The sequence below is a fragment of the Oryzias latipes genome, chromosome 19 (assembly GCF_053564925.1).
Source record: "Oryzias latipes strain Hd-rR chromosome 19, Olatipes_Hd-rR_3.1".
Taxonomy (NCBI): domain Eukaryota; kingdom Metazoa; phylum Chordata; class Actinopteri; order Beloniformes; family Adrianichthyidae; genus Oryzias; species Oryzias latipes.
This window is the reverse complement of record NC_136255.1, coordinates 15,545,952-15,561,485: the sequence shown is the minus strand read 5'-3', so window position 1 is coordinate 15,561,485 and position 15,534 is coordinate 15,545,952. Positions and strand designations below refer to the sequence as shown.

The window sequence follows — 15,534 nt, the reverse complement described above, 5'->3', positions numbered from 1 at the left end:
AGTAGGGAATCATTTCTGAGCCTAATTTTGGTTAAAAAAACATCCCACAGATGTGAATTCTTTGGGGCTCAATGATTATAATACCTTGTTATATGCTTTTTCTTTTTACGTTTTAATTTATAGTCTGTCTTTGATGGAACGGTTTTTAGATTCAGATGTGTTAGGCAGCAATTTCTTTTCCTAAAAATACATTATCTTTTTTATTTAAATCCACACACCTGCGATTTTCCTCTATGAATGGTGCATTTCAAAATTAAGGCACGAATATGATACATTTGATTAACTATTTACAAATAAGACGTTACCAGATCACACTATAATGTTCTTTGTTATTAAAAACCTCTTAGCTACAGACATCATGTCTAATTTTATGATCGACAGAACGAGAATTTGAAGCTTTAAAAACAGATTTATTCAACCTTTTCCTTCCCATAAAAAGTTTAAAGCTACTTCTCATTCTGTGGAGAAGGTGGGGGCACAGAGGACACCGATTTGCTGTTTCAAATGTATTCACTGTCACTGCAGGCATAAGGAGACGGTCATTCCCACTGAGTTGCCCCTGGTCCAGGAGGTTACCACAACGCTGCGGGAATGGGCCACAATATGGAGGGACCTCTACGTGGTATGTGGGTTTCTCAGACATGGATGGAAGACGAGGATTTTTAGGAGGATTCTCTTCTTTTTTGGTGGAATTAGCAGGATTTGTTTTCTTTGGTCTTCTGTTAATTTGGGGGTTTTCTCAATGTGTTTTATTGCACAATTTTGAACCTAAAAATACATCGACATACATGATAGCATGTACAAAAATGCTACCATACAAACAGTCTTTATTTTTTTATATTTTGCTGCTGCTGTTTTCCCTCTTCTTTCCATTGGAGCCATTTGATTGGACACCGTTGACCACTATTCCATTGTGTGTTTAATTTTCACAATATTTTCGTGCGACAGGGGGACAAGCGTGAGATGTTCAACTGCGTCCGTGACATGATCTATGACCTCATCGAATGGCGGTCCCAGATCTTGTCTGGCACCCTCCCGCAGGACGAGCTCACCGAACTCAAACAGAAGGTCACCTCAAAGATAGACTACGGCAACAAGTAAAGCCTTCTGCCATCCTCTTTAGGGAATTTATTCTCGCATCCCTATATCTCGGTGGCGTTTCCTCATGCTGAAGTGTGTGCCAAAAGTGTCAGTAAAAAATAACACTTCATCACTTAGCTTGAGAACAAAGGAGAGAGATTAATATTCAACATACTCCGGTGCATTCCATCATGAAGTGACAGCTTTCACTGGATCTGCATTGAGCATATAACATCAAAATGAGATGTGTGAAGCTCCTTTCTGCTGCTCTGGCTTTAAACCTTCATCTATGTATGGAAGTGGCCAATTTCGATTGAAGATGGCCTGCTATCTGCTAAACTGACTATACTTAGTCCCTCCAGAGTGAAGTGAGTGTGACAGGACAGACAAGCTTCAAGGAAAAGTTGTCCAGCAAGGGAACAATGCAGCTGGAGTTGCAGGATAACTTTAGTGTATGTAGCGTATTTTCTGCACTGTAGTGCCCACCGGATCATAAGTCATCTTTTGAACCTTTGTCATATAGAAGCTGCACTGACCTACAAGGCGCTCTAAGCGTGACAAAAGAGTCAGAGATTAGTCAGACTTTATCAACTGTGCTCACAGTAACTCTAGAACTAGCTTGTAACACGTTAGCCATGTTGGCACATTCATATTACCTGTAACTACCTTGTTTACAGCATGTAGAAAACCAGATTGATATAGCTAAAACAAACATAACAAACATAGGCTAACTCTAAAACGAAGGCTCTTAAGGACATCTTATCGTGCAGAAAATGTGGTAGCTAAAAAGGCACCTATATGTTTAGAGATTTTCATTCTGTTCCCCGATCCTCTTTCCCATTCAAGGTACTTGGATCTTGACTTAGTTGTGAGAGATAAGGATGGAAACATTCTGGATCCAGAGCTCACCAGCGCCATCAGTCTGTTCAGGGCACACGAGGCAGCCTCCAAGCAAATTGAGGACCGCATCCAAGAGGAGAAGGTAAGCTCTTCTTCTGTGTTGTTGTTGTGGAAGTGCATAGATGAACACATAGATGTGCACTTTTCAGTTTGATAGAATTGCTAGTTGGTATTCAGCCATTTTTGTATGCAGCAAATGAGCACATAACTTCACACCCCTTTGGTTTTCTTCCAGATTTGGTGTCTAGAAAAAGACTTGTTGTTGCAATAGTGACTGTATTACTTGAGCACTAATTAGGAAGGAATAAAACCCAAACAAAATTTGCTTCTTCTCTGATTACAAGACGGTTAAACACTTTCACTTATTCACTAAACTCCATTTACAAACTGAATATTTCCACAACTTTTACTTTAATTACTTTTTTAGATTAAGCTGTGGACAGATAGGAATTTTTATCATAATATTTATTTTTATTAATCTGATTTAAGTTCTCCTCTTCAAGATTTTTAATGTATCTAACAGAGCAGATTATCCAAGAAAGTGCAAACTCGGTGCACCAGTATAAATGCACTTTTAGGCGATAGAAAATAGTCTTTAGTTCAAATTTAAAGGCCCCTCCGATCAGAAAACCTGTGTCGTTTTCTAGGACAGCAGAGCGCCTCAGAGTTGTGGGCGGGACTAATGGGGCGGAGCAACCCTACCCCCCCTTCCGATTGCTGAGAGCTTTGAGCAGGGAGTTTGTGGCCCATCAAATGTATTTGCTACATCACAAATAATCTTTTTTCCCCCAAACATTTTTACATCTGCTCCTGATTCATAGTGATCAGAAAAAATAAATACTAAGACATTTTTAGCTTAATTTCCTAAATATATGCCCTCCATCATCAGAAAAATTCTACAAGAACATGTTAAATACCCAACTTTTATCAGAGTGGGTCTTTAAATTTGAGTATATTTTTTGGTATTTGCTCAGGCTAATTTCAAAATGAGGGAAAACTAGGACTTCTTTTGCACACAGAGGAAAGAAAATCACTCAGATTCATTCCTAATCCAGTGTATGGCATCTTTGAACGTCCCTTGTGGTCTCATTCTGCACAGCTTTTCCTTTTTTTGAATTTAATGTAATTTTTTTTTGCATACGCATGTATGAAAGGAAATTGTGCAGACCAATTTTAATAATTATATTAATGATGTGGCCTCAGCATACTTTAGAAGGGAATCCAGGTAATCTAATAAAAAACATCAACTTTTTTTACAGCTTGCAGAACAACTGTAGTCTACTAGATTCATTGTAATTGGTAAATAATTTGTCAGGGCTCGACATAGCCATTTGTCCGCTGGCCCGGTCCTGTTTTTCGAGCAGTGCGGACCACAAGACTTTACTTTTCACTAGTCCGCTCGGGCCACTAAAATATTTAACGGTTTATATATTCTTCACCTTTTTCAATAAAGTAAATTTTGCGAAAACGTGTAGATTTACCTCGTCTTCATAATTTAGTTTTTCTGCTAGTCCTGTGTTCAGACTTCAAGGGTTTCTATGGGAAACCTTTGATCACTTCTCCTTCTCTCCCGCCTGCGCGCGCTCGGCTTTCACTGCCGAGCACCACGCGGCACGCGCTCACTACTTTTTTTTTTCAAATTTTATTGAATGTAACAATTCAATACAAAACAATGTTAAACAGCAACAACGAAGGCACAAGCCAGTGGGTTATTATTACATTCGATTATAAATCCGACACCGTCACTGAAGAGAGACTGAAGCATGTCAGAGATGTGGAAGACATGGCAGGAATAGATAGGAATATGTTGGATGGAGTAATGGGTATAATTAGTAGTATGGACAGCAAGATATTTAATGAATGCATTGAAGATGAAACTGTATCCACTAAGCTTTAAGCTGAATGTCAAAGAATCAAAGGCAACTCCAAATACCTGAATCTCAGACTCAAATGCAGTAGAATGTTAAACTACTTAATTTTGTTTTTCTTTACAACACTGTAAGCAGTAAGTATTTCTAGTTAGCTGAATGATCTCAGTTAGACCTGCACAATATGAGGAAAACTCGCGATATGCGATATCAGAGATTAAAATTGCGATAACGATATAATTTGCGGTATATAAACAAACAGCAAAATAACCAAATAACCATTCCCAGTTTAAAAATTATACTCCAAATGACCCACGTTGACATAGGTTACAAACATCTAACATAACAGGGCTCCATCTGATTGGTCAACAATGTGAAGGCGTCCATCCGATTGGTCAAATGCATTAAGGGATTTATTTGATTCGTTAAATGGTTCAAGCTGCCATTAGATTGTTTTAACACATTTAAGGTTTATGATTTATTGCGATATTTGCCGTTAGAAGCACCATGAAAACGTCTGAACTAGTGTTACCTACTACACTGCAGTGCTCTCTTCAAAACATCTGAAACAGACTAGAGCAGATTTAAGTTTGATATGGTCTATTTTCAGTCATTGAAAAGTGTAGAAATAAGTGATGTCACCAGAATGCACCAAATTGTACCATATTAAAAGTTTCCGGGGGGGCATGCCCCCGGACCCCCCTAAAGTTGCAAGCACCTGCGGAGCGGCGGGTCCCGCTATGCGCGGTGTCGGGCCAGTAACTTTCAGGCAGGGCCAGTAAGTTTCAAAAACTACTGGCCCTGTGGGCCAGTGCAAATTTCTGGGCTATGTCAACCCCTGTTTGTAAATAGTTGTGAGTAAAGGAAAGACAGATTTCTTTTTCTCTCATTGGCAGTATTTGCAGTATATCAGAAAAAGGCTGCAGTTTCTTTTGGGAGAACTCTGTGCTTTATCACTGGGATTTCTTCTTCTTTTTTTTTTTTTGACAGTCTCAAAGGCAAAATATTGATCTGACGAGACAAGCCAAGTTTGCTTCCACTCCATCGTTTGCGCTCTTTGTGACTCTGAAGAATGTGGTATGCAAGATCGGCGAAGATGCGGAGGTGCTGATGTCGCTCTACGACCCCATGGAGTCCAAATTTATCAGGTAATCATCTCCTCAGACGTAAGTTTAGTCCTACCCATCATGGAATGATAGCGGCTGGCTTAAATGCTATAGAGAACGCGTTTTAGAGAAAACAGACTGTTGTGAAGTGTTGTGAATGAAAAAGAATCAGCTGGCGTGTTCTTTCTTTCACTGAACACTTTTATCATCCCAGTTGTGTCATTTTTAGTCTGTTTGTGGTGCAGCTGAGAAGTTTGAGTTTTCTTGTAGTGAGACAAATGATCAAGCAGTGACAGGCAGACAGCAGAAACAAACCCCAGGCTTCTCTTTTCAAGTTGAAAAAAAAAAAAAAGAGTTTGAATATTTTGAGGCTCCTCCATTATAGTCTGTGGTAACAGGATGGTGGTTTAGAAACCATCAGAAGTCAACTAGGTGTTGTTATTGCTCTCTTGGTTGCTAAATTGTGACCTAATCATAATAATAACGGGGAGATTTCTTTCTCTCGCCTTTTCTTTCAAGTGAGAACTACTTGGTGAAGTGGTCAAGTGCAGGTCTGGCAAAAGACATCGACCAGCTTCATAATCTGCGGGCAGTCTTCACGGTGAGTGCTGTCCTGTGTGTTTGCGTGCGTGCACGCTCCTCTGCTTATTCAGCCATGTTATGAGGCGTGTGGGTGCCTGTCTGCAGAGAGTTTGTGTTTGCTAAGCTCTCTCAGAAAGAGCCGGGCTCGCTGTATGTGTTTACCAAGGCAATCACCTCTATCTAATGGAAGCCAGAGGCCAGAAAGGTCAGCGTTGGTCTACCAGCTGCACTTTTGGTTGCTCACAGGAAATGAATTTTTGAACATTTGTGACTGGAACATTTTGCATTAAAAAAAGGTTTGCTTCATTTTTAAATCAGAGATTTATTGAGTACAGTAGTATTCTTAAATCTTTATGGCAGGATTTAGACATCAATACTTTTCTTAAAGACCCACTCTGAGAAAAATCGACTCAAAAGTTATATCATATTTTTTGGTTTAGGCTTAAATGGGCAGAATCTTAATTAAAAGGCCACTGGGAACACTTATGATCGGAGTGGGACTTTAAGATTGTGAAATCCTTTTAGATTTTTCTGATTAAGGTTTGGCTCGTTTGTGGAACACATTCATTTAGAAGTTTTTTTTTTGTGTTTAGGACTTGGGAAGTGAAGACTTGAAAAGAGAAAGGATTAGCTTTGTGTGTCAAATAGTCAGAGTCGGACGCATGGAGCTCCGAGACAACAACACCAAGAAGCTGACGTCGGGTCTGAGAAGACCCTTTGGAGTGGCAGGTGGGTCAAAATCGGTTTCAGTCATGCTTTTTGAGCTTTCTAGTCTCATAATCAAGACCTGGTTTTGCGTTGACTCTCCAACTCGTGTCGGCTGCTTGTTGACAGGAAATGTTTTGCCAAATTTTTTTTTTCTTTTTTTTTTTTGCCTGATTGACTAAATATTTGTGTATAAAATTCAAACCAGCTCCAGCGAAAAGTGTGGGGAAAAAAAAATATCAGCAGGATTCATCTCCTGTTGCCAAGTTTGCAGGTGTGTAGTAAACTAATTAGACTGGCCCCTTTGCCAGCGCTCTTCCAACAGAGCAAATTTTGTTTTTTCTTTCAGGTTTTTTTTCTTCTTTTCCCCAGCAGCACTCAAAGGGAAAATAAATGACAGCCGGATTTATGGAGGCCTGTCTTTAGATGTCATTATTGCCTTTCCACACATCTGGAAGAAAAAGCCTGTAAAACAAAGAGCTGAGAGATTTTTAACTTCAATTTTAAAGGATTTTTACACATTACCTTTAATCACCTCACATAATATGTGAATTTATAAGCAGAGACAAAAAAGATCCTCTTTCTGAAAGCGACTTTTTCTCGCTAAATTCTGCAATTCCTACTCTGGTAACATTTTTTAAGTGACAGAAAAATATATACTGCACCAATTTTGTCTCACATCAACCTATACAGTAATTACAACAATAGTTTTCACCATTTATTATCAAAATGTGACTTTTATTTAAGCTTGGATGATGGACAGTGCTCTTGTTTTCAAAGAGAACATTTCATTTTTAAGTTAAAGTTCTTGCTTAACCGGACTGGTATTGTGTTTCTGTTACATGTGTACTTTAGTTTTTTATAAAATCAAAACAGTTTCCAGAGAAGTTGGTGTAATAGTAACTTGTTCCCTTAATTAATGTTCATCAAAGAACAAGCTGACATCAGCGGAAGCTGCTTTTACCCCTCATGCGGCCTCACTCCCCAGTTATCTCTGCCTCCGTTATAGCTCCTCTGCTTTCTGAAGACCATCAGAGTTTTTTTTAACCTCTCCTCCTCTTTTTTTCTTTTTATAGTAATGGATGTCACCGACATCATAACTGGCAAAATGGATGATGAGGACAAGCAACACTTTATCCCTTTTCAGCCGTAAGTGCACTGTGCTGCGGAGCAAATTAAATTCTTTGTCTCACCCCCTGCTCTTATTTAGAATTTTACCCATTGTGCCAGATTTGCGCTTTTTCTTTTTTATGTTTTTAGTGTTGGCGCCAGATTAGCAGGGGTCTTAGGACAACAGCACGGTCCTGTTCCCTCCCAACTCAATTAAGACGAGCTCATTCGCTGCCATCTTTTTTTTTATTTTTTTTGACATGCAGAGAACGTGGTTTCCTGGCATGGCTGGAAATGCCTCTCTTTCAGACAGTCCAGGGGGCAGACGGCCTGACTTAGAGCTTTCATCTACAACGTAAATCATTGAAATTAGAATCTCCCGGTGTCAGAAGAAGAGCAGGTTTTACAAGAAGTAATTTACGTTCAACGTGACTATTAGCTGCTGCAGGACAGCTCATCATTGCAAATGTTTTTATGGAATGAACCAATTGGAGAATTTGATAAAGATCTGTAATTTGGCTGAAATCCAAGTCTGAACTGATATTGAATATTTCTTTGACTAATCAAAATTTACTTAGAATGTCTTTTTTTTAATGCTAATTAACCTTCATTTAGCTTGTTACTGTTGGATGCTAAATTTCACCTTAAAGTGATTCATTTTTGATATTTTCTTTTGAGAAAATCTCCTTAATAATATTTGAAAAAACACTCCTCAGTCTGCGTGCATCTTTCTGGTCATTTTCGTCTGCCTAAATGTCTGGACTACAATTGTGAACTACAAGGGAAATCTTGCTACACTACCGGTAATCATGTCCTGCAACCTTTCCTTCCACAATCTGTGTTGTCTTTCTTAAAAAAGGCTTTTGGTGAACCTTGAGGCGGTCTAGCTGGATTTTTAAATTCATAATTCACTTTTTTCCCTTCTCCAATACATTGAAAGCATTCAATAATATACTGCTACTTTCTAATCCTTTGTGTCAGATTTGTACATTCGGGTATATAAATAAAAAAAGTGATGCTTTAGGGGACTTGGGCTTTATACTGTTAAAAGTCTCTCTAAAAAAATCAGGTAGGAGCTTTTGGAGTGTGAATGCAAAAAAGGACGTATTTCCTGAATAAAGGTTTTTCCGTGTTTCTTTCTTTGCCCATCCCGTCTCATTGTTAACTGCTAACATGCGGCTGGTGTCTGCCATGGTATTCGCGTCACCCTCCTGTCTTTCTCACCCTTTTTCTTCTTTCATCTCTCCCCCCCCCCTTGTATCCCCATACTTGTCATTCGTGGAACCTCCCGCCCTACTCCTCTTCCTCTCTTTCTTCCTTCCTTCCATCTTTTTTCACCTTCCCGGTGTTTGCCTGTTGTGTGCATACTGCAGGCTAGCGTTGGATGACGCCATTCGCCACAAGCAGCTGAACATCTCCCGTTTTTCACCCAGGGTAGCAGGGGAGAACGACTTCCTGCAGACCGTCATCAACAAGGTTATCACCGCCAAAGAGGTCAATCACAAGGGCCAAGGTACAGTCGGAATCGTTCATACCACGATGAAGCAGACCGAGGAGGAAAACAGGTCGTCTTGTGGGCAAACAGTTTGGTTTATGAGAGAAAAAACACATTTGAAAAAAGGGAATGGAAGAAAAAAGGCTAACTCTTGGCTCCTGACCTCATAAATGACTGGAGTTTGACGTTAAGGCATCACCAGCACGTCGTAAGTGCGTGAACATTATCCTTGCAAATACTTTACAAAATGCTTACCACACGCACAACAATTGTTATACGACGTCCCTTAAGATGACGAGGAACCTGCAAGACACATCTGCTGTACCTTTAGGATGCAGCCGCCCCTTTGTAGGACCCTCCACGGGCCCAGATAACCCACAGCGATCGTTTGGTTCAACCCCCTTACGGGTGCTATGACTAAGACATGAGCGGTTGACCGCTCTACCAGTGATCTACCTTTGCTCCCGTGACTGCCGGGGTGTTATATTTTCATTCTTTCTGCTGGTAAAAAGACGCCGTAACATAAATGTCCCAGTATTTATTCACTTATTTTCCAATACATTGATGAAAATTTAGGAAGCATTCTAACTTAGAATGATGTAGGCGTATTGAAAAGAAGACTCTGATGAAGCGAGCTTCCAGTAATCAGGTCTGCTTGAACCTACACAGAAATAGGAGAAATGATGGCAGCTGTTACAGTCGGCAGGCTTGCACGCTTGAAGGCTCCTGGCTTTTCACTGAAGGATGAATCTGCTATAACAATAAAAGGTCTGCAAAGTGAACTAAACCTTAGAGGTAGATGAAGCTTCTCTGCTTTGTTGACCTGCGAGTGCATTGCTCACTGCTTAAGCTGGAGGCTTTAATTAAGAATGTCTCATTTAAAACTGTGACATTATGCGGCTTTTTGTCTTCCCTGAGACGGTGATAGAAGTGCTGCTCCACCTTTAAGATGAACATCCTCCAATAAGTTTTTTTTTTTTCTTCATGGGGGGAAAAAAAAAAGAACAGAAAGCATCTACTGGTGGGAAACTAATAAGAAATGTGATCCATCAAAGTCCCGTTTAGACCCCTGAGTTTCTTCTTAGGATCACTCCAAGCTTTTCCAAAAGCAATTACAAAAGCCTGGGTATGATAGGAGAGTTTATTTTTTTGGATTATAAATATGACTTTTTCTCATATAAAAAGAATTAGAGCCCACAAATTAAATCCGGTGTGTGTGTGACTAATTTTGATAGATTTTTCTTTGAGGTGCAGAAGAAAATCGTTTTGATGAATTGCTGACATGGAGGTTTTTTTTGTGTGTGTTTGTTTTGTTTTTTTGAAACTGTTTTTTTCCCCAATCATTGATGCAAAGTGGTCCCCCTTGCTTGTTTACAACAAAATAGATAAAATAAATTTAGGAATCAAAACACATTTTTGAACTGACCACCATACTGAATATTTTGTTACCATCAAAGTTATCAACGTATTTATCCTCCAATTGGTTGGCACTGTAGGTGCTGCAATTAAACTCAATACTTAATAAATATATATCATTTTTCTGTGGTTCTTCGGGACACTGACAGTCCACAGCCACACTCTATGACAGAATATTTTCTATTTTCGGTTCATCATCTACACCCTCTGACACAACATGTGGTTGTGACAATGACAAAGACACAGACTCACTTCGAGTAGCTTTTGTTGCGTTTACATTTTTCTCTAATGAAGGCTGAAGTCTGTTTTCAGTTTCCCTCGGCGCAATTGCTTGGCTGCTGTCATCTAATGATGTTATCTCCGTTCTTACTTGCCTTTATTGCATTACCAGGGCTGTGGGTGACTCTGAAGCTGCTTCCAGGAGATATTCATCAGATAAGGAAAGACTTCCCTCACCTGGTGGATCGATCGACAGCTGTGGCTCGCAAAATGGGCTTTCCCGAGATAATAATGCCAGGTTGAGCTTTTTAAAACATTTTTTTAATACAAATTATACATCAAAAAGTTAAAAAATGTGTGAAATTATGAATGGTCAGTTTAAAAACAGCTTAGATTATATTTCGATATAAAAGTTCTTAACTGATTAATGCAACTATGTACTGCTTTCTACCAAAATGCTCTGTGAAAGGTGGGAAATGCACGATACTCACTTCTTGATGTGCTTTTTTTCAAGGTGACGTGCGAAACGACATCTACATCACCCTGGTTCAGGGAGACTTTGACAAAGGGAGTAAGACCACACCCAAAAACGTGGAGGTGACCATGTCTGTTTATGACGAGGAAGGCAAAAAGCTTGAGGTGTGTCAGGAGAAGTGTCAACATCTTGTTTTATTTTTCCTGGGCTTTTTCTGCTGTTCACACAGGTGCTTTGACAAGTCTGTGACTCTCAAGACTGCGGCGTTTACACAGCAGCCTCTTTAACTCCCCCCACCGCTCAGCACACTGATGATCTAAACGGGACTCCCTCAAAGGAGCGTGTTGCAGCGGCCACGCTGTATTTCTCTGCCACCTGTCAGGACTGACAGAATGCAATATTCTCACATCGCATTTGATTGAGTAGCCTAAAATTAGCCCCGCCACTATAGGAGCCATCTTTTATCACTGTGGAAATTAGTTCCAGACTCGAGCAGGTAGCCAGGCGATGTGGCCTGGCTTTGTGATGCAGTTGATTTGGTTTTGGATCTAAAAGCTAGATTATCTGCTTTAACCCTTCAACGCCAAAGTTTTAGCTCCAGTGTCGACATTGATTGAGTTGCTGTTATTTCCCATAATTCTAACGAATTCTGAAGCAGAAGAAAGCAGCTTTGCTCTAGTATGCAACATTTTACAGGAGGTCCTGCTATGAAGCAAAAGAGAAAAAACAGCTTTGCGCAACGATTTACGGTAGTCAAGTGTAAAGCTGTGGACGCAAAGCTACTTTCCTCCACTTTCGAGTCCATCAGAATCCAGAATTTGTGTAAATGCTCGAAGAGTCATGGTAGTTCGAAGAGAAGTGCTATTTTGTGTCGGCTGCAAATCTACAATATTAATGGGTTAATTGCTGCAAGATTTAATAGATTTTTCAGTGCATTCAAATTTTCAGCGAGCAGTGATTTAAATGTATCATTATTTTCCATTGTCACTCTTTTTTTTTAGCTATTGACGTCCTTGTCGACTTAAGTTTCTTTTTTCTGCAGCAGCCCATTGAATGTATTCAGAGTGGGGAGGGTGCTTGCTGGATAAATAATCATAATTCTTACCATAATTCATAGTAGTCCTGTGTTTGTGTGTGTACGTTCTAAAACCTGAAATGTTCTTTCTTGAAGCCAGGTCTTCTAATGACCTTTTTATCTGCTGGCAGGAAGAGGTGTTTGGAGGTAGCCATTGTCTTTATTTGGGCTGTCAAGGATTCATTCACGATCAACTTTGCTCCAGCGCAAAGAAAACAAAACAAAAGCACCAAACATCCTTCCTCTGAGGAAGAGGGGTTAAAAAACACGACCTTGATCACTGACGGAGCTGAACACGGTTCTGTTTGTTTCTTTGTTTGGGAGCAATTAAAAAGTGGAGGAATTTTGCCTAACGAATGTCTCTCCAGTTCAAGGCGGTCGGCACTTTAGTTGTTAGGCAGAGTGTGTAGTTGCTACAGTTCCTGATTTCATCTTTTATGCGACACTGCTGTTATTACCTGACGTATGTTAATAAATGGAATTGATGAGAGTACATTCCCTTTCTTCTTCCTTAAGCCATTTTCCTTTCCAATTAAGTAACTATAGTGTATAAAACCTCGACCCCACAGCATCAAAAGGAAGCCTTGGCCCAGTAAATCCACTGTGGTCTCCAGGGAATTAAAACTGTTCAGGCGACATAACAGTTTTTTTTAATTGTATCTTCATTTTTGAGTGCCTTACCACAGTTTGTATTTGTTTTCCTTTATTTAAAGAACATTTTATGTAAACAAGGAATTTTACAAAAGTATTTGCTTTGATTTATGATATTCAGAAAAAAAGTCCCATATCACAAGTTTGACTTCAGACTACCAGGTAATCTCACGTAAACCTCGACTAAAATGATATCAAAACGTTTTGCACTGCAGATAAATGTTAACTAGTTGTGTTTTTGCTCTCATGAGATGAGCCCAAAGATCTAAACTGATTCCATCCCCAGAGCTCCCTTTTTTTTCAAGTCCTGTTCACTCCTTTGTCCAAATCGTTGTTAGTGAGCCTTCCAGTTTTGTCCGGATAATCTATGTGTTGTAAGCAGCCAGAGACACACCTGTGCAATAATCCCACTCACTTATCAGTACCTGGATTTAGCTCACCTGTGTGCTGGATGGATTATTTGCTCACTAGCAAAGATTTAGACAAATGAGAAAGAAAAGGCTGCATTTTGTTGGTGAAAACAATTTTGGATCTCTAAATTTAGCTCATTAAAGATGGGAGCAAAAGCTGTTTATATTTTTGTCGGGTGTATTTATTTGCGGGAGGGATGAACCCTCTGTAAAAAGTGGAAACTGATAGGATTTTATCGATGTTTTTGTGGTTTTGGAGTTACAGTCTGCACTGAACTGATTTACAGCTAATTGAAGTACCTAATATAGCCGAGTAAGGGCTCTGTAATTGAAGCGAAAGAGCATTTGGAAGTAATTTGAGATGACAGATTACTGTTAGGTAGGAGTCTTCCAGCAAACAGTGAAACTGGAGAAAGGTCCATTACTCCTGGTTGCATCAATTAAGCTCATTAGCCCTAAAATGGGGAGCTTTGTCAGAGATTTGGCCCAGCAGGCTGAGGAAGTGCAAGAATCAGAGGTGATCTTCATGAAATGCAGCCCTGAAGCCAACACTGCTAATGACTGATAGTCGCTTATTGAACATAATAAATGTAACTTGGAGACATGCTATACACATGGAAAATCATCTGATTATAGATTCAATACTTGGAAACGGCAGAGCTGAATGTGATTGTCAACAGCAGGTTGGATAGATGTTGAGAATGTGCATCAGTTTGTGTGCAGTGCACCTGCCCTCATTCACTGAGTCATTTCAAGTATAGATAAGACGATAGAAAATATACAATTATCTCATAAGGCGTCATTTTCAGGGATGTCCAGGTCAGCTTGTTTTAGCCTCAATCCGATTTTACGTCATTTGATTTTAAGGATCTGCTGATTCAGAGTCCTGATCTGATACTTTTAAAACAAATAAAAATTGAACTGATTTAATGAACAGATCCAGGTTGTCCAAGATTTTTAGGTTTCCTTCTTTTATCATTTAACACTTAAATGGTGCACTTATGTGAAGAAGCTTTAAGAATACACTATTAACTAGAAAAAATAAACAACTATTAACTAGTGAAAATAAATAAGAAAGTTTGGTGACTGTAGCTTTAGTTTCTTTCTTTTCTATTAAATATTTTTGATGGATTTCTTAGTTTTTTTAAATAACTTTTCCCCCAGAGCTTGCACTTTGTAGACGGTCCCTTGGCAGCCGTCTCTCTGCGGTCGGCAGCGCGAAGGTTCTCATTAAAAAGAAACAAAACACAATCTGAAGCGTCTTTATAAGTCCTTTTGAGTTAAGACAACATGACACGTTTATTAAAAGTTATTGAGCCCAGACGTCTGAGTCTGTGACTATCTCGCTAATTTTACAGAACCGTTTTATGCGCCTCCTGCTCAAACTAGTGCCATATTCTGTTGCTTTTTATAGCCGTAAAACGCAACAGAATTTCACGATCCGTTCATGATATGCAGACTAGATATTACTAGAATAATAGAGTATTTATCTAAAAAAAATAATTGAAATATATAGGGCTTATCACTAAATATCCAATCCCAGATCGGGATCCTTTGATTTCGATCAAGTCCGAAATGACGTGATTGGGCCTGATTTCCAATCGGATCAGGAGATCCCAAATTGTTTTATTGTGGATTTCAAATTGGGATCTATTTTCACATTTATACAAGCTTTTAAAATTGACATTCACTAAACACTGTAAATAAAACTGGGTTTATTAAAGGTTAACCATGTAATTTACTTAGCCCTCTTTCTTTGAGTATATCTAGTTAAATAGTCTAATTTATGAAGAAACCAACACAAGTTACATAAAAATGCAGGCAAAGCTGAATGTGAGACTGTGTTAAATGTTGAATAAGCTGCTTGATGAGTCGTGGTCATCCTGGGTGGTGGAGCTTTGGACATTTACTGTTACAACTTTTCTTACAAGAGCCTTTTCTGGTTTGTTCAGCCTCCTGGTCTCTGCTAGCAGGTCAACTTCTTGCTCTTCCTTCTAGAATTTTAATTGGTCGTCAGGATGCTTTGCTTCTGAGAGAAAGGACTCTATTGCTTCTAGTGTGTGACTTCAAGTGATTGGAATTTCACTGGACCTTTAAATGATATAAACTAACTTTTTTAAATAATGGCACTACATTTCAGGATTTTAAAGACACTGATGTACATGCAGGCATCATTTCTGTGCTGCATGTGGTCCCAAAAAAGTGGAGTTTCCATCATAGATGGATGACGCAAAGCTAAAAATTCAGAGCTTGGATTTGCTGTTAAGTCTTACATCTTTGTTCCTCTGTCCTTTTACTCTCTTCCTTTTATTTATTTCAAAAAATAATTCATAATGCTTGAGGCTGGCTAGTGATACTGTTTCCTTTAGTATTTTATTTTTATTTATATCTTACCTGCAGCTTAGGCTTCAGCCTTCGCCTCCCCCCCCAAAAATTTGAAGC

At 39.2% G+C, this 15,534-nt stretch overlaps 1 protein-coding gene across 2 annotated transcripts in view; it reads left to right on the top strand.

The window, feature by feature from the left end:
* dock1 (dedicator of cytokinesis 1) overlaps positions 1–15,534 on the top strand; it is a 176,933-nt gene that overhangs the window by 23,302 nt on the left and 138,097 nt on the right. The window contains exons 5-14 of one of the 2 annotated variants that reach the window (XM_023949689.2): positions 526–622; positions 949–1,097; positions 1,927–2,062; positions 4,839–4,996; positions 5,474–5,555; positions 6,130–6,265; positions 7,318–7,390; positions 8,785–8,864; positions 10,654–10,779; positions 10,996–11,120. In XM_023949689.2, the coding sequence (XP_023805457.1) occupies positions 526–622; positions 949–1,097; positions 1,927–2,062; positions 4,839–4,996; positions 5,474–5,555; positions 6,130–6,265; positions 7,318–7,390; positions 8,785–8,864; positions 10,654–10,779; positions 10,996–11,120 (1,162 nt within the window). Of the gene's footprint in view, positions 1–525; positions 623–948; positions 1,098–1,926; positions 2,063–4,838; positions 4,997–5,473; positions 5,556–6,129; positions 6,266–7,317; positions 7,391–8,724; positions 8,865–10,653; positions 10,780–10,995; positions 11,121–15,534 lie in introns of both variants that reach the window. The other variant, XM_023949687.2, reaches the window with a different exon arrangement.